Below are 18,694 nucleotides of genomic sequence, written 5' to 3' on the forward strand. Positions count from 1 at the left end.
GTAATATTTTAAATTTCTTTATTTACTTGTTCATTGTAGCTTTTCACTATGTACAAAGTAATATAGTTAGGACTTTTGCTGAGAAAACGAATAAACTAAGGGACATTTCGCATAATTATATACAATTCAAAATGGTAGAGAAAGAAAACCTATGAATATTTTGCCAGGATGAATACAGTTGAAAAGAAAGTCAGGAGGATGCTCGCAGATCCCACGCAAAGTGTCCGAATAGTGTGTGACAAATTGATTAAAAACCCACCTCAACATTTGAATTTATAAAATGTACAAAATCTATCATTCTCAACTTCTATCAAATCTTTCTATTCATCTTTTTTTTTTTTACTTATCATATCAAAAATATATCCGTAACTATACATGGTGAATAGTTAAGCGTTTGCTACTCAATTAATATATTCTCTTCTTCCATTACTTTTCAACCACATTGCTAGAAATCCTCCTGCTTGAAAATCGCCAACGCTCGCAGGACAACAATTGTAGATGCATTTTGCCACTTGTGAAACCTTTCTCTTTTACATAACATTTCATTTGCCTTTACAAAATACTGAGATTTATTTCATTGAATGAGTTTTTGCTTCTAAGGAAATTATTTGATAATTTACACATGCAAAAAATCCACATGCATTTGTGAAAATTGTTCTTTTGACATCGATTTTGAATCGAAATGCAAATTCAATGCTTGCTGTCCAACACTGGCGATCGCTAACTAGTTGCTATAAATTCCTTTTAGAATTCACATTTATAGAAAACCATATTTTACATATAAAATATTAGTTTAAGGAAAATCAAGTCCAAAAATTAAACCTTCACATGTTTTTCTCCTATTTTTCAACGCTTTTTTTTATCAATCGCTTCTTAACATAAAGTCAGGATTTGTACTGTTCTATCTATTTTTCATTCCTTTTTTTATCTTTCTATATATGATACACTACTAAACAGAATGATTTCTTTATATTACGCTTCAACCATTCGATTAATAATTCCTTTTCTCATAAGGTAAATTAATTAATGATAATAAATTGCTACAGAAGTAATGAGATAAGTAATAATGAGACACTCATAATATAAAATTGATTCAAAATGATTTCCTTTTAGCATAATAAATTCACTATTTCATTATAAAATTCATTGTAATATGTATAAGATTATAATTCATTATTTCTTCTTCTCCTTCTCATTGTATCCTAAATAATCCTGCCTCTCTTCTGGATCATCTTCTTCTTCTATTTAGCTTCGCACATTCACGCCGAATTACAACAAAATGTCTATTATAGAATTCATTTCAATTAATTTGAGTATATGTACAACAAATAGTGAACAAAAAATTCCACATTTCAACAGTTAAAAGAAAAAAAAATCAGGGCTTTTGAACGTCGAGTGAATTGCAATTTTCTCCACAAGAGAACAAAATTAAAATAACTCCTCCTTTTATGCAAAGTCATTGATTGTTAAAAGAAAATTCTAATTGCTCAGTACTTCTTTCTCCTTCTAAAGTCTCTCTAAAATCCTCTCAATTAAAGTAGAACAAAAAATGATAAATAAGTGAGTGAGTCAATCATTCAATCAAATATGCAAAATAATTATAGATCAATTCTCTCTCGCGATTTATGCATCTTCTCTTAAATACGTGTAATTTTTTTCTCTCTCTTTAGGATGAATATTATGTCATATATCACTCAATTATGATTAACATCATAAATGTTTTCATTTTTCCATATTTCCCCACTTTCTTTGACCCCATCTCGCCATTCTTCTAATACATCTTCTCTCTCTCTCTCTTTCCCTCCCACGCTAGCGATTCTCTACGGGCAGTCATTGCTAAGGGTTTAATTTACACCGTCTCCTCCTCCACCCACTCCGCCAGGCCGCGAGCCACGAGCTCCCTGTTCAGAAAGACAATGTTCTGTGGAGAGAGAAAGCGATCAATTAGCTTCTGAGACAGCGTCGCCGTGGATAAGCGCTCTTCACTCACGTCTGGGCCGTAATTGGCGTAGAGAAAGACTTCCGGAAGGCCCTCAGGTGTGTATCCAGCCACTTGAGCTTGCAGAACCATCCCATGCGTGAGACTCTGCAGCACTTCAGCCGCCATTGGGGCCCATTCTTCACCTGAAAACACAATAGAACGCCGGATGAGCAATGCGCGCGCTCAGCTTATGCTAAAATGATATTTCTATGGTCAATTCACGTGTGATTATCCAGATATAAATGTTTGAGAGTGCTAATTCGATGTGACATTAAAGTCACAAACACGAATCATGTATGTAGCTTCTGTGAGCTATGAAAGAGCTGTACTTTGGCCGATCTCTAATATCTCACTCTCAGTCGTCATGCTTTTGCCAACTTACCCGTCGGCTTGATGTTCGACAGCGTGCACTCGATGGCCTGGAAGGGCACGGTCATGAAGTCTTGCCGAATCTGCCTCAAGTCCGACACCTCGTGGTGGCCGAAGCCGCCATAATCCAAGTACTTCACTAGCGTCGTTTTGGTCTCAGAACTGTGCGATAGCACGACCACGCGATACCACATGTCCTGCACGCACGCCACACACACCGAGTTCTCCGTCGGATTGTCCAGCTGCGGCGACTGATTCGTGGCGTAGTTCTGGTACATGATTTGGTTGAGGTTGTTGAGCGACGGATACGAAGGATGCAGCGGCTGCTGCACAAAGATGTGTCCACCAGACAGGATGGAGCTCACCACCACGTCATTGTTGATGCCCTCGATCAGATTCAGCTGCTCAAAGAGAGAGAGAGAGAGAGGCCAAAAGAGCGTTAATTTTCCACTTCAACAATTTAGTGGGAGTGATTTTTCCAACGGAATTGTCACGCGTCCAATCAACAACTCAACGTAATCAGTGCCACTAATTGCATACTCTTTTCGCAAAGTCCATAAACAATAACCTGACAATTAAGTGACTTTTTTCCGATACATTATATTTCCTTTGTCACACAAAAAAGAGAAAATGTTCAGGTTCACAATCAAGGTTTGACAGAGAATCACATGCAAAACTGTTGCTGAGTGATAAGAAGAAATGAAGGAATATGAAGAATGCAAAGCGATAATGTCTTACTGAAAACGTGAAATCCGCTTATTGACAATTAAACTGGAAATTTCAATTACGCAACCGACTAGATAAGGTGCATAACTCAAATTCCCAAAATCTACTCTAGCATTAAGGTGTCTTAAATATTCATTAACGGTAGGAAAGAATTGCGCTCTTCATGAGCACTCACAAAAAGCTGATAAAATCTGTCCTCCAATGCTCTTTTTCCACCGAACTACTGAAGCCAATGATAGAATTCCAAACTCCACACATTATTTGCCCACCCAATAAAGCATGTGTGAAAATAGCAGATCACATTATTGCGAAATACTACGCGTTTGCTTTTCCTCAGAATTCCGCCGGGCATTTAAATATGACGCAAAAATCCAATATTTCACGCTGACACTGAATTTTCCCTCGCCTCAACTTACATTTATAAAAGCCGGATCCATTGACTGCAGCATTGGCGGCAAAGAGTACTGAATCCTCTCCATTGTGAACTTGGGAAACCTATCCAACGGGAATCTTCGCCTAATTTCCGCCAGCGCCTTGTCAATCTCCGCCTCTGTGCCTTCCACCGTGCAAATCTTATACTTCATCGTGTCAGGATGACGTCTGATCACCATCGTGGCGCCCGTCAGCTCCTTCAGGCGCTGAATCATCACGCCCTTGCGCCCAATCACCTGCCCAGTCAGTGTGTTCGGCAGCAGAAACTCACAGCAATTCGCCGGCGCACCTTCTGAGTACGGCGGACTGGATCCCTTGCCGGAATCCAGCGAGTGATTGCTACACAGACTCAGCGGCGGACTGGAGACAGTTGGCGGCTGCTGCGCCTCCTCCTGCCCATTCTCCTCGCACGGCGGCATCGCCGGCACCACGTCCTTCTCCACCACCTGACTCCTCATCGTCATCTCTTCTGTATTCACGTACTTCGGCGGTTCCAGGAAGTCGTCCTTCGGCGACACCTTAGCAATTGACGTAGCCTTTATAACAACTGGCTCCTCGTCAGCCACATTCACCGTCTTGCGGAAGTTGAAGGGCCGCCTCTCGAAAGAGCCCGGCAAATCAATTGGCGATCCCAAATCCAGATCCTCTTGCTCCTCAATCGATGCTAATGTCTTCAACTCGCTGTCGCGTATCTTGGCATTCAGCACATCCGCATCAATCTTATTTGGATTATCTGTGGCACTCTTTCTGCCACTCGCTTGCGGCGGACTACGTCCGTTCGGCACAATGTCAATGGGCGCCGATTTGGCCAATTTCGACGGCGTGATATTCTGCGCCGCACCTCCCGATGTGATGTCCACCGAAGCGCTCTGTGCCGGTCTCGAGTTTAAATTTCTCAATGTGGCCAAATCCTCACGCTTTGCCTCATCTGAAGTCACCGCGGAATCAGATGACTTTTCACCTGTGTCAGAGTGTTGTCGTTTTTTGCGCCGGAACCACGTTAAGCCCAGCAACAGTGTCAGTGTTGACAGTACAACGATCGGTCGAATAGCTACCATATCGTGCCAGATTGATGATTCTGCAAGAGAAGGAAATCCAGATGAAATGCATTTCTCAATGCCCAGTGTGCGATTGGAAAAGTACAGAAAGTCCCGGGAGAATTCTTCCCAAATACACACATAACACACACTTTTTCAATGTTATATTTAATGTCAATAATGATGACAAAGTTGCGCGCGCGAGAGCGATAATGAAATCAACGAATAATTTTCTGATAAGCTCTATATTTTTTCACCATTTCCTTCACACGCTCTTCTCTCCTTCTCTTTCCTTCTCTTCCTCCTTTTTTTTCCTTTACCCTCTCAAGCACACACTCGAGAAATGCCTCCGTTTTTTGACGCACTCCACAGAGAGAGACTGTAAAACAGGGCCATTTAACACGTTTTCCACTCTATGCAATTAAATCAACAATTTCCAATCTTACAGTATCGTCACATCAACAGACGAAAGGTGTAATTAATTTACCGAAAATAATAATACACTTCACAAATGTGGAGTGGAAGAAAAGAAATCATAAATTAACATTAAATTAAATATTAATTAACGATGGAATTTCCTCCCCAACAACTTAATCTCTCTCTCTCTGTCTCTTACTCTCCTGCTCACAATTCATACAATCACCCAAATTCAGCGCCACCAACACTCAAGAAAGAGCCAACACTTCGAGAGCTGGTTGGAAGCTCACGAGAACACGACTTACAGCCCCAGCTGCCATGATGACTCGATGTGCCTGTTCAATATTGACCACGTGTACAGAAAATTGCTGTTCTCAGTTGAAATTCACGCTGAAAATCCAGCCAAAGTGCCCCAAAATCCTTCACAAATCACCAAACAAGTTCAATACAGTCACTTAACTATGAAATTTTTCACAAATTCCAACTGTCTCATTAGGAATTTTGGGTGGAAAAGTACAACACGCTTTTGCTCCCTCCTTTCACTTTGAGAAATTTTTCCAATGCAATTCTCTCACAAAAATATTGTCACAATTCCTCAACACCCAATTCGAAATGCCACTTGAAATAGCACCAAATGTTCTTCAGAAAATATTGTGGCAATTGAAGGATTTTTTTCCTTCACCGGATTAACATAAATTAATAAGTGATATTAAGCAGGAAAATGCGTCCACACGGCGAGACTCTTGCTCACTCTCTGCCAACTCTACCGGCTCCGACCGGCTCAATGAATTACACCACCAATTCAGTGTGACTACACTCCGCACACAACCATAGCCTCACTTTGGAGTTGCTCCTCAACTCACGAGGGGCACCGCAAAATCTGCAAGCTTGCCTTTTTCACGCTTCACATCCGCATTTATTCACTATGCAAACTCAAAGGACTCTTTAGTGAGTGATAATCCTATAAATCACTCCTTAAATTAAACCTTCTTCATCACTAAAATCCCTTAAATCGCTTTTGCTTGGCAGTTTAAACAAACAACAAAAACACTCTCAACCTCGAATGAGCATGGATTGGTTCTTATTAACTCACTTTTCAACATTTTCCCAACAAATTCCCATCTTATTTGCCTAAAAAAAAAGTGGCAGTTGGTAAACTTTTTCCACACACTTCTTTTCTCACTCTGTATTTCCTAGAAGTGTTGTGTGCGAAGTGTGATTCTCTTCATACAAATGATCTCTTCTCTCTTTCGCTCACATTTTCCCAATACATTCTCACACACGAAACCACACCGTCGAGCAAAAAAAAACTATCTCCTCCACACACAACATTGAATTTAACTTCTCCTTTGGCCTCTGGGGAAAAAGAGAGGTTGTTTCACGAAGAGTAACAAGAGAAATTTTCCCTATATAAAGTCCAAGTGCAAATTCTTCATTTTGACGAAACATTCTCATACATTTCTCGTCCTTCTCTCATGTCTCTCTGTTTCTCCTTACACTCACGCCACACACTCTCGCTCTTCACCGCAGGCAAGACACAATCTCTCACTCTCTTTGCCAAGACATTTTCTGGCATTCCACATGATCTTCATCCGGGAGATAGTCTTCAACCTCTTCGCACACGCTCACGAATGGAAGAGGCTCTCGTATCATTTTTCGTTGGTCATCGCACAACATGAACCACTTTTTCCCGCACACACTTCTTTTGTACCTACCTAAACACTCCAATTTCTATGCACTTTGACGACTCTTTTCCTCCCCTCCCCCAACATGCAAGCAGAGATGCTAATACTTCTACGTTGACATTAAAGACAGAGCATAATTCTAACAAGATGAGCACACAATTTTATCAATATATATTGATAAGCGCTTCTGATTTCATCATCAAAGCCTCCAATCGAGACTTGTCAAGGCTCCAAATGTATGTATGTGAAAAATCCATTGAAATAGTCTTGAAATAAGTGATGAATTGACATGATAAGTGTATCATTTATCATGAGAAACCAGCAACGATGGATATATTTGTCTCTCCAACAAAACTTAAAAACTAATCTCTCTCGCTCTGCTGATCAAAGAAAACACAATTTTGCAATAAATTGCACTTAAAACGCCAATTAATTCCAAACATTATATTATTCATCATAACCTGCCTTCAATTTCAGCTTGTTTTATTTCATTTCACAATTTCACAAAGTCTTCGACAATGAAATTCAATCATTTTTCATCATCTCTTTTTGCCACGAGTGGAAAAAAAGCCACACACAAACATTCCATAAATATTTCAAACTCAGCGAAAGGGGACAAAAAGTCCAACAATCATCAGGAAAAAAGTGTGTACTTGAAAATAAATATAGAAAAAAGCCAACAATCAAAAGGGAAATACGTCAATTTGTCGTCTTTATCAACAACCACAAAATATTTCGCGATCATTTTTCAACTCACACAAATGTGCCAGACAAAAGTCACCTCACTCAAGAACACACAACTTTTTTTTCCCCTCAATATCGCGCGCGCTCTCCAATATTCTTGTGATTAGATATTAGAAGGAAATTTCCTCCTTATCTCACTGCCAATATAGTGAAACGAATGCGGTATTTCTCTTGAGTCAAATGTCACACAAAAAATAATCGCCCAACAGCGAATCGACCAGAGGAGAAGAATTCGAGTCATCTCTTTTTCATTATTCTCAAACACCTTTCACTGGACCATTTTTTCGCGAATCAGCTTTCGTGGAGGCCACACACATACACACACTTCAGTGCTGCTCTTTTGTCCATTTTGGCAGAAATTATCATAAGACAATCTCGTCATGAGTAAAAAAAAAATCCTCTGCAAGATTAAGCAACAAATATACCTGATTTGCACAGACTTTCCTCTAATTTTCTCCCATACATTTCCCACTCTTAATCATCTCTCTTCTTTCAACCTCTTCAGGTCACCTTGCCCACATAAATCACATTCGTATAAGATAATAACAGACAATCGGAGAAAATGAAGAAGATCGCACAACTCAGAAGAGAATTGTATGATTTTCTTCTCAACTTGATTGTTGAAGATAGAGAAAAAATTGACAAGAAATTATTATTGAACTCTCTTCTTCTCTTTTTTTCAAGCTCATTCTCTCTTAACCATCAGAAATGTACATATCGTAAGTATATATATCGCTAAATATGGATACACAATTTCACAAGACACCAAATGGAACATCTTACTTAATATTTTGCACCTCAATTCTCTGCAACCATAATTCTCGATACACTCGGGGAAGAGATACCACTGCGTCCACACGTGAAATTAATTGTGATCTTTAAAATGTGCCCCCAAGAAAAGAGTTTTATAAAGAGCATTTAAAGAGCCGGAAATTTTAACCGGTTTTCACCTTCATTGATTGACTTTTATTGTCGAAAAACCACAACCAGAGGAATTGGCATGAAAAATTTATGCAACTGTAACACCACAATATTGATCACTTGAGCGAAGAGGCATTAATCTCTCTCTCCCTCTTTTCTCGTGCTGATGCCAATTGTAAATTAATTCCCAAGATAGGCTTCCTTGGCGATAATTTCGCTTCGTTCACACAACACACACATTTCGAGGGAATTTCCTCTGACACGTTTGTCACATTTTCGCGCGCCTGTTGGGAAAAGATTAAGGCAGCATTTTAAAGGTTTAAAAGTCACACCGATAATGTTGCCATCGAACATACTCTTTTCACCCATGACGAGAGAATTTCTCACTGTGCGCCAGTGTATTTGTGTATTCATTGTTGATACATAGATTTTGTGGAGGCACAGAACGCGCGCTCACTGAAAAAGTATCCACGTTGCACGTTTTTTCCCGCCTCAGCGTTGTTATTTTTTTCTCTCATTCAGACACGTTATCCGTCCCTCTCATCATCAGCAGCATTATTCATTCACAACACTTGTTAAGTAATCTCTGATTGCCCATCACAAGTGCCAGCGAGACTCTTCGAGTGCAGGATAATTAATTTATTGGCTGATTTTTCTCTCTCTCTCTCTCTTTGGCCGTCTCTTAAATTTAAGAGCCTGCCTAATTCATGTCCACCTCATCCTTGAGCCCAAAAGGAAGACACACGATCGTGTGTGGCGGTAATTGCAGAGAAAAAACCTTGGTAAATCGACTGTGTATATTTGAAACAGAAAAAATATATATGTAGCAATAATATACTGACCCAGGAATAGTTTTAAAACTCGCTAATGTTCTTTTCTCTCTTGCCTCCGCCTTTTTATGCTTCCCAACTTCACGCTTGGCCACACGAAAATATATATTTTATAAGAATGAACTTGTACGAGAGGCGGAATTAAATAAGAACTCTTTTTCATCCACCTCTCCTAATATATTACACACAACAAACTCCAATATTCACCCAAGAGAAAGAGAAGAAGTGTGTTATGATAAAATACCCAGTCGCTGCTGACCATTTTCCTCTTCTCCACACGGTAATCACTGAGCCCTGAATCCAGAGAATTCTTCACTGCATTCTCTGCACACATTCAGAGAGCGAATTAATGTTTATTTTATACTCTCAACTCCTCATTCATTAGGCATAGATTTTGTGCACACGTTGACCAAATATTTGAACAAATGAGCAACAATTGGTTCAGTCAGAGTCTTTCCAAACTGATGCAATTAACTGCCTATTTCTATCATCGTTTCTCCTTTCACTCACTGAGTGAGGAAAAGAAGTGACAACTTTGCAAATGACTCATCAATTATGAGTTGTTTTGCTTCCAAACAAAACAGTAAAACAGCAAACTTCTGAGTATTTTGGATCATGTTTTACTTCAAAATTTATCACGGGATGCTGTATTTTTCCCTATCATTCAATGCATATTTATTTATTTATTGCTTTATTTAGGGGAAAGTTGGTCCGTTTCAAACTCAGATTAACAGATTCGCCTTTTATTTCATATTCCCCTAAGATATACAGTAAGAAAAATCTGATTTCCAACAAAATGCGTTCAACATTTCATGACACATTGCCAAAAATAGCATTTTTCCCGATATTTTTACGCTCAAAATAAAAATAAAGTGCAAACAAGAGCTAAGAATAGCAGAAAATCCTATTTTCTACTCCATAGTTTATTAAATTCGTAGAAAACCCAAGGATTTCATACACATCAACAAAGACGTATATAAAGGAAAAATTAAATGTCTCTTATTAATTAATTATATTGAATCAATAGAATAGCTTAGTGACATAATATAGAAAAGAAACCTTTTGCATATTTTTGCATTAAAGCAAACTAGCGACCAATTTAATAATATGAGAAAATGGTTCAAACATGGCCCACTTTCCCCTATATTTGTTTATTTGATCGTTCATATTTGTATATTAGACCGAATTCAGCAGTTCTTGCATTCTTCATCTCTACAAATTCATTGATTTGACATGCAAGATTTGCCTTTTAATTTAAGAGACAACAATTCATTACATTGGGAAAATCTCTGGCCATCGGCGCTTGTGGAATGCAGACTGTCCACTCCAGTGTTCCTCAACTCTAATTTAAATGCGTCTTGCATAGTCGTGGAGAAATTCCGGCAGAGTTCTTGGAAATATTAACTCACACACCAACTTGGCAATGAGTCTTTGGCAACACTGATCGTCATTGGGGAAAATTTACCAGATTATTGACCAAGTGTAGTGCGAAAAGCAGCACAGAAAATAATGGGAAGCATCACGAATTTGCCAAAACAACAAACTTCCCAGAAATGAGATTATTAGCCGTAAATCGACAGTAAAAGATCGCATTTTCTCAAGCACATTATAAATAGAAAGAGAGAGAAAATTTATCAATGACTTTTTCCGTACTTCTTCTCTTTCTCACGCACGTGGGCGTTCTGCTCGTGATGCGTCAGCACAAGAAATGACCAATGGTGTTATCACGGAGGTCAGTAGAGCTCCTTTTTACGGCACTTTTACAACCCATTCCTCGAGGGGAGTCTCTAAGTCAAGGGCAATTGCAGCTCAACAGTTCACAGGAACTGTTTGTTAAACCGCACTGAAGTGATAAAACAATTGCCTCAAGTGTGGCGTGAAACTGATAAAGGCCTTCATCAATCTTGTAGCTGTGCTTCTTGGAAAACTAATGGCTTGAGACAGTTGGGTGTCCTTGCGAAAACCACTTTTTCATCACAAATTGCTGCTCAAATGGCTCAAATCCTAAGCAGTGATGCTCGATGATATTTGATGACCGATCTTGGACAAAAGACTTTCTTCGCGGTCAACGCTATTTTGACGCACTACCCAGAGAATTTCCCAGTTCTTTCGCCCAGACTGTCGCCGGCCGCCAAGTTGCGCCTCCCCCCGAAAGGTGTGGGTGAGCAAAAACGGCTGAGCGAAAAAATTTCTAACCTTTCTCTCTCGTCACATTTGTAAAAATAAAACGCGAGACAGGCATTTGTGACCCAATTACGCAGCACTTCGAGCAGACAAAGAGGACTTTTCCCCACCGCAATCACCCACTCGCCCCGTCGTGGTCACTTTGAGGTTCACCTGAGGCAATTTTCAGGTGGATTTCGTGAGAAATGCTGCGACCAGAGGCGCCCCGAAATGTTGCAATGCTGCGAAATTCCCCCAATGGCTTCATGATCCCACATTGTCTTGGCGTTTGAGGTGGCTTTTTGGGTGTCTACTTACATTGCTGTTGGTAAAAAATGTCGCCAAATGTATCCTTGTGGCGTGGGGAATCTTTTCTGTAGTCCTTACTGCTGCTCTCTGTGATATTCGCGGAGAATTTTCCAAAAAACTCGGATCACTTTTCCACGTGTAAAGCGCACACAGTAAAAATAATGGCCGGCTTGATGCTGTCATGGGGCCACTTGCAAGCATGCCATAATTATGGCAACCGCCCCGCAGCGACGCCAGCGATCCAAGCGGCGAATTTCAATTTGGCCGTTGCAAACCAAGGAAAACAGATTTTCCAGAAAAATATTATTGAAGAGAATCAACAGAGGAAAATAGTAAAAGAAATGTGGGGAAATCAACTTTAAGTCTGGATGAAGCATTTATTAAATGATTAAATATTCTGGCACAAAAATTCACTTGTAATCTTCAAACTATTGATTTTCCAACAGTCAATCAATGGTCAGAATCTTGGAAAAATCAATGATTATCTCTCTGCCTAAGATTCTCCAACATGACCTGGTAAGTCCAAAATACCATCAAAATATTCAAAATCAATTCTGTCCTCATTTCCACTCGGAAACTTCCCCCTTTTCAGCCTCCAATCGATGAAGCTTCGACGTCGTGTTCTCGCAATAAAAGGCAGAAATTAATGCAAAGTCGGAAGAAAGTGTAAATATGAAGAGCGTGTGCGACAGATGGGCGTAGAATCTGAGGCACGAGGTGTGCCAGTTTGCTGGGAAGAATTGCAATTGAGAAGAAAGTTGATAATTTAGAAAAGAAAATTTTTCCCCCCGAAGAGAAGAAATTGAAAATAAACCAATCGCCAAATGAGAAAAAAGTGTGCCGAGAGAGCTTTATTTGAACTTCTCCTCAAATTCCACTAACTCACATATTGTCTTCGGAAATTCCTTGTTGAGAGCGAAACGTGAAGGCATTTTTATGTGTCTGCCTCAAATTGTCAATCATTTCGCCCAATTAATTTTCGATGCTCAATTGATATTCATACAAATGAAGTGCCTTCGGTGAACAGTTCTCGCGTCTAAATCTCAAAACTGGGTTAATGAAAATTAATTACCTTCAATCTCCCTTAAAGACACCCAAGAGATTCTAAATAATTAAATGTGGAATTAATTTATTGCAAGCCGTTACATTCTTGCCCCGAAAAAGAGTTGTTAAGATTTGCAAGAGCAAATCGAGATGCTTCAAGAATAAATTTTGGAGGGAAATTACATCAAGTTCAAGAATTATGCTTGTGATTTCCATAAATCCGATCGGAGAATAGAGGTGAAATCTGTGGGAAAGTTAACGATCTCGTCATTGCATCATCTCTAATCTCCGTGAGAGAAGCTGGATTGGGCGATGAAACTGAATTTTGTCGGAGAGTCAATTTCACTGAACCCGGAATATCTTCATCAATCACACCCGAGTCCTTGACTCTGCGCGTGCACCGAGGTCGTGGCTCTTCAGGTGGCTGAAGCGAGAGATCCAGCGGAGATGCCCAAAAGGCGCTCCGTGGACACGTAACCGGTTTTTGAGGTCAATCGACTTCAAACCTGGTGCCCTACTTTTCGTTCAACGCTCTGCAAAGAATCTGGCGGACGAGTCAACACGGAGTTATGCATAAGTAATGCCCAGAAAAGACACTCTCGTGCCTTATGCGAGATCGTGCGACTCCCTCGAGAGATTGTCCGCTTCTTGGATGTGTGAAAAATTTCACTTTGGATGCATCATCGCGATTCTGCGAGTCGCACAAGGCTGGAAATCTGTTGGGCATTGTGTGCATTCCTCGCGGGCCTCGCCTTCTCTCCTTCTCTCCGCGCCGGATTAACACAGAGAGCGATCACTTCATTAGCAATCACAGCGGTTCTTCAACATCTTCCCGAGACTGTTGGCCAGTGTCCGGAACCCACTCAGAGCTTCAGTCTCTCGCCAACCGCCATCGGAGGAAGTCATTGAGGCACCTTCGCTCCCACAGTGACTCTTAAGTGGATTACCGATCACCTTGAGTGCTGCAGCGGCAGAACATCTCTCGCCAATTCACACTCTGACCCTCTTTTCGCGCCCAATTCTCGATTGAACTTCCCAAAGACGAGCACTAAACGGTAAAGATTATCACCCAAAACCCGCCCATCTTCATCCCATGCACCTCCAATTAGGCACGTCTTCAGCATTATTCGCGATTAAAGAACGCTCTTCCGCTTTGACCGACCGTTACTCTCGTACTTAATATGCGCACTTTGAGCAAATTGCAACTGTTGTTTGGTTTAAGCAAATTTTTCCCCAACAAACCATTCTCTCAATTCCCCTTCTTGTCTTTTTAATCTCATAACTAATCATTATCTTCTTTTTATTGCAATTGTGCGACAGACAATGAGGATTTCAGTGATTCTGGAGGCGCTCGTGATCTTGGCTGTCGTAGCTTTCGCCTCATCCAGAGTAATCGAGGCGACAGGTGAGTTAGCAATGTGTGGCACTGGGGAAACACAGTGATGTTCCGTGATTGGGTTGAACGCACAAGAGATGTAAAAAAGCTTTTAGAATCATCTTATAAAAGCAATTTGCTTCGAATGACTGCAATTTTGCATTTTAAAGAGGTGATAAAGAAGTGAAAAAATTCGAGGTCAGTGTAATTTATAGTGCCTTCAAAAGATTCTTCTTGTTCATCTTGATAGGAATTGCAAAAGAGACCAAAAATGGGTTAGACGCCCGTGGATTAATCTTCTCTGTGTTCTTCAGTCGCTTCTGCTGAAGGAATTCAAGATTGAAAAGTGAATTAATGAGAAGAGTGTGTGTTTAGAGTGTGACGAATAAGCATCTCTAGCCAGTTTTAATGGTGCATAAAATTGATAAAGCCTCTGGGTTTGAAAAGAAATTTACTAAACTTCGATTAAAAGTGATAGCATAAAGATTTATAGATGAGAGATAAAGATAAATTAATAGAAATTTTTTCTAATTCATTACAGTTGAGCTAAAAATACACCTTTTAATTTTTTTTACCAACCTTTAAATATGAATAAACATAAGTTCTTTGCTGATTATAAGATCTTGAATAGTTTTCCCAACGCCTTTCTAAACATCAGAGATTCATACGAACACCGCTAGAGGCACCAAATTTAAAATTGTATCATGAATAACTTTTTCGATAGATTTCCTTGAATATTTCCAGAATGAAGTGTTGAAACGGAAAACATAAGAAAGTTATGAATAAAGTCGATTTATCTCTTCTCAAGTTCAGCTTCGAATCGGGTTTAAACTTCTCTCTTATTTTGTCTCTTTTTAGATGAGAAGCCCGTTCCTGAAGCCACAAATCGCCAGGAGGAGATAATTGTGAGCGACGATGACTTCGCCGAGGAGCACGCAGCCGGAGATGACATCGCCATCAACGAAGTGGACACAGTTGCTGAGCAAGTAATCGCAGCTCCGGAGGCTCCAGAAGTTCCCATCGCCAGTGAAGATGGAGAAACTCCAGTACCAGTCAACATTGACGATGTCCATCCCATCAATCGTTACTGCACTTGCAACGCAGACGAGTGCAATTGTTGTCGCGAATTCAAACTCCCGCTCGTGTCCATTCGCGGTCCCGGATGCGCCACTGTGCGATACCTGGAGAAGAACAAGCTCACCGTGGCGATCAAGTACGGCGACATCACGCTGACTCAGCGCACGATCTCTGGCAGAAAGGCGACACCAATCTGCATGCCACTGCCTGGCGGCTACTCACGCTTCTGCGGACGCGTGTACGGAATCACGAGGCAGAAGGAGGACTTTAAGGCATGCCTGGGACTGGAATTGCGCGCTCAAGATGAAGTAGAAGCCGCTCTGAGAGTGTCCTGCTTCAATTTTGGCCCTAAAGGCTTGTCACTGAGCAATGCTGAACCACTTCCGCCACCCGCTGAGGCGGAAGCTGAAGATGATGATGACGATGACGATATCCTGGGTGGACTGATTGGTGGGGATGACGATGACACTGGAGGCGGATTTGATGGTGAGAGTTACAATTCATTACAATGATTTTTTTTTACTAAAATCGATCTTTTCCAGATGACGATGAAGAGGGAACAGATGACGATGACGACGATGATGATGATGATGATTATGAGGACGATGATACACCGGAGGCGAGCAGCGATGACACGGATTACTCGGGATTCAGTTTACTGGGCGGGGATCTTCTGGATGGACTTTTTGGCGCTGAAACCGGAACGAGGAAGAAGAAGCCTTCTCCTGCCGATTCTGTCGATGCGAATCGCAAGAAACTGAACGCTGTGGAGTCCCAGCCGACCAAGAAAGCCACCACAGCGGCTCCTGTGGCGACCGAGAAGGTGGAGAAGACGAAGAAGCAGCCCAACCGGAAAGTGGTAATTCTCAATTCACCAGGAATTCTCAGTTCGGCTCAAATCACTCAAAATGAGATCGACACCTCGTCAAATGGTCAGGCGCCAGTGGAGACGTCAACGAAGAAGAACAAGAAGCCGCAGGAATCCTCGCTGCTGGACGTCGTTGGCGCCATAGTTGGTGGCGATGATGACGATGACACGGCTGAGGAAATTGACGATACGGATGAAGACAAGGAAGACGAGCCGGAGGAGAATGAGGAGGATTACGAGACGGAGGCAGAGGCTGACGAGGATGAGGAGTCGGAGGAAACTGAGCAAGAGGAGGACGAGGAGGAAGAAGAGGAGGAGAATGATAAGAAGAAAGCCACAACAGCCAAAGCCATTCCCAGCAAAAAGCCCGCCAACAAGAAGAAGAACAGCTTCGGTCTGGGACTCTTGGGACTTGCGAGATATTTCAAGCTGATCTAGAGACTCCAGAAGGAGGACAAGTCCTTGCAATAGACACACTCAAAAGACTAGATATAGTTATGGTTAATTTAATTCCTCCTCATTAAGGACTATTTAACAATTAGGTAAAGAATCTCACACTCTCTTTCATTGTACAAATTGAGTAAAATCTTCGTTATAGATTTTCTTTCATTGAATTTCATTTGACTTTAAGAACGTATTTCGGGCTATTATTTTAAATTTCATCTACACATCTTTCAACTCTGATTGATCTGTTATCTTAGGAAGAAAACGACTGGGAAAGTAACTTATCTTTTATTTAAATGCTAAAACCATGATCAAGAAGCATAAAATAAACGTAATATCTCAACAAGAAAACACTCTCTCATCATCTCCACGGTCGCCAGTGCTTTGATAACGTATTGCAGTGGATTCTTCTGAAGGCGCACGGCAGGTTTTCCTTCTCCTCAGACGATTTTCCCCGTTTGCATGAATTTTCCGCACCGTCAGACGTTGTTGAAGTCACTCCGTCACTCACGTTCTCCGAAGCGGCCAACTTCCTATGCAGAATTCGCACATATTGCACTGTCAACTCCAGAATATCCGCCTTCTCCAGCTTCGCAGGGCGATTGTTTTGTGTGGGAAACAGCGCAGAATTCCTTATGATGATCTCCTTGAGGATCTCCAGCGAGTCATTTATCCGTGCCCTTCTTTTCTTCTCCATCAGAGGTTTCCGGATCTTGCGAATGTCCATCGGAATCAACAGGTAAGAGATATGCACTAAAGGATGCTTAAACTCCTGATGTTCACCGCGAAATGAGCAACTCAAGAGCCTGTTGATGTCTTTTATTCGCCGGAAATGATCCCTTCTCCTGCCGCAATCTCCGTTTCTGCGCCCTTCTCCGCCCAATTTCTCACACTCTTCACTTCAAAGTCCAAAATCACTCTTGCAAAAGCCAAATTGACTCGCTTTTCACCTCTATAACCGACGGTTTTTGAGGTGGAAAAGGATTTTCCGCCATGGGAAAAGTCTGTTAAAATCAGTTGGTGACTTCACATCCTGGAAATTGTCATTTAAATCCTCTGCCCGCCTTCGAGAATCCAAAGGAATTTGGTGGAAAGAGAGAAGAGATTCCGGTATCAGATTCACAACAAAAGGACACTCGTAATATATTCACGGAATATTGAGTGAATTTCAAGTTGAAGATGGGAAAGACAACCGTGCACAAAGGCGAGCAAGATATTGCGATAGAAGGAAAAGAAGCCGAAAGAGGAAGAGTGAATGAAAGGGTTGACCTAGAAAACCTTCAATTTCTTCTCCGCATTTTCAATATTCACGTGTATCACGCGGGAAAGGATTTATTTAACCACTAATTTGTATATAATTACGGACTAAAATTCACTACAATTAATTTACATGATAAGTGTCTGTAATAATTACTTAAATTTTAAGGAAAATCGCGCATTTTTTCTCCTCAAATTCCCTCTCTTCTCATTCCCCTTTATTCGCCCGTCTCAATTCACTTCCTGCCCTCGAGTGGGTCGCTTACCTGAAACATCCTCTCGCGCGCCTCCATTGAGGTGATTGAACTGCAACCGTCTTTTAAAAAGTAAACTCTCCTTCGCTCACATCTCAGACTTTTAGGGTGGGCGTCGTCTCGCCAGGCAGTGGTGGAAATCCCCAAAGAGAGGAGATTCAGCTTACGCGTCAGGCGCTTGCGGCAAGTCTTGTCCTCCAGTCGTTTCCGTCGTGGGCTTGGCGCCCGTGAAGTACTCCAGGAAGAAATCCATCGGGATCTTCTTGTACTTTGGGATCCTCCCAAATATCTCCTTGATCTTCTTCCTCCGATTCTGCACGGTAACCTTGCTCACGTTCTTCCCGTCCGAGAACTTTATGCTCCTGTTCAACTTTCGGTTGCCCAGGAAGGTTTCTTTCTCCTTCACCACCTTCGGTTCCTCGAATATCGTCTCCAGCGGCGTGCACTTCTTCACCACCTTCTTGTTGAGATAGTACGCTTCGATTTGCTTCTCGGTGGTCGGTTGAACGCATCTCTTGGGCTTTTGTATCGTCCTTCGGTTGACCCTGTGCAAGGAGTCTTTGGCACTGCCGGCATTGCTAATGCCGAACCTAGTGGAGCGCCTCACGGACGTGGAAGGGCCAGAGTCTGTACAGTCGACGTTCTGGCCATCAGAGCTCGTTTTGCTGAGATTCAACGTTGACATTTTCACTCTCAATAAACCTTCATAGCTGCAAGAAGAGAAAATCTTTAGTTTTGTGCCCAAATTCTCTGTGTTATGG

The 18,694-nt window shown here is 41.4% G+C and overlaps 4 protein-coding genes across 5 annotated transcripts; 1 reads left to right on the plus strand and 3 right to left on the minus strand.

Annotated features, from left to right (window-relative positions):
• Window positions 1-297: 297 nt before the first annotated feature.
• Window positions 298-11,780, minus strand: LOC132263003 (KH domain-containing protein akap-1). Of its 2 annotated transcripts, none has more exons than XM_059762537.1 (5): window positions 11,624-11,780; window positions 3,493-4,586; window positions 2,364-2,751; window positions 1,991-2,124; window positions 298-1,921 (listed from the first exon to the last, which is right to left on the minus strand). In XM_059762537.1, exons 2-5 carry the CDS (start codon window positions 4,564-4,566, stop codon window positions 1,850-1,852), a joined length of 1,668 nt encoding a protein of 555 aa, XP_059618520.1. In that variant the 5' UTR covers window positions 4,567-4,586; window positions 11,624-11,780; the 3' UTR covers window positions 298-1,849. The 2 variants fall into 2 exon arrangements, with proteins under 2 accessions (XP_059618520.1, XP_059618521.1); XM_059762538.1 differs by lacking the exon at window positions 11,624-11,780 and adding an exon at window positions 5,268-5,721.
• Window positions 11,781-13,981: 2,201 nt separating this feature from the next.
• Window positions 13,982-16,416, plus strand: LOC132263551 (germ cell nuclear acidic protein-like). The gene is given in 4 exon segments (XM_059763358.1): window positions 13,982-14,047; window positions 14,206-14,231; window positions 15,061-15,596; window positions 15,653-16,416. Coding segments are annotated over 4 exon segments (1,392 nt in total).
• Window positions 16,417-16,783: 367 nt separating this feature from the next.
• Window positions 16,784-17,149, minus strand: LOC132263553 (transcription factor HES-3-like). The gene has a single exon (XM_059763360.1). It carries the CDS (start codon window positions 17,147-17,149, stop codon window positions 16,784-16,786), a length of 366 nt encoding a protein of 121 aa, XP_059619343.1.
• A 569-nt stretch (window positions 17,150-17,718) lies between these two features.
• On the minus strand, window positions 17,719-18,453 carry LOC132263556 (protein tantalus; the record flags this gene model as incomplete). Its single annotated transcript, XM_059763365.1, has 1 exon — window positions 17,719-18,453. A coding segment is annotated over one exon (357 nt), but the record flags the coding sequence as incomplete, so codon positions are not given.
• Window positions 18,454-18,694: the final 241 nt, after the last annotated feature.

This window comes from Phlebotomus argentipes, unplaced genomic scaffold, assembly GCF_947086385.1.
Source record: "Phlebotomus argentipes unplaced genomic scaffold, Phlebotomus argentipes genome assembly contig_15, whole genome shotgun sequence".
NCBI classification, from domain to species: Eukaryota; Metazoa; Arthropoda; class Insecta; order Diptera; family Psychodidae; genus Phlebotomus; species Phlebotomus argentipes.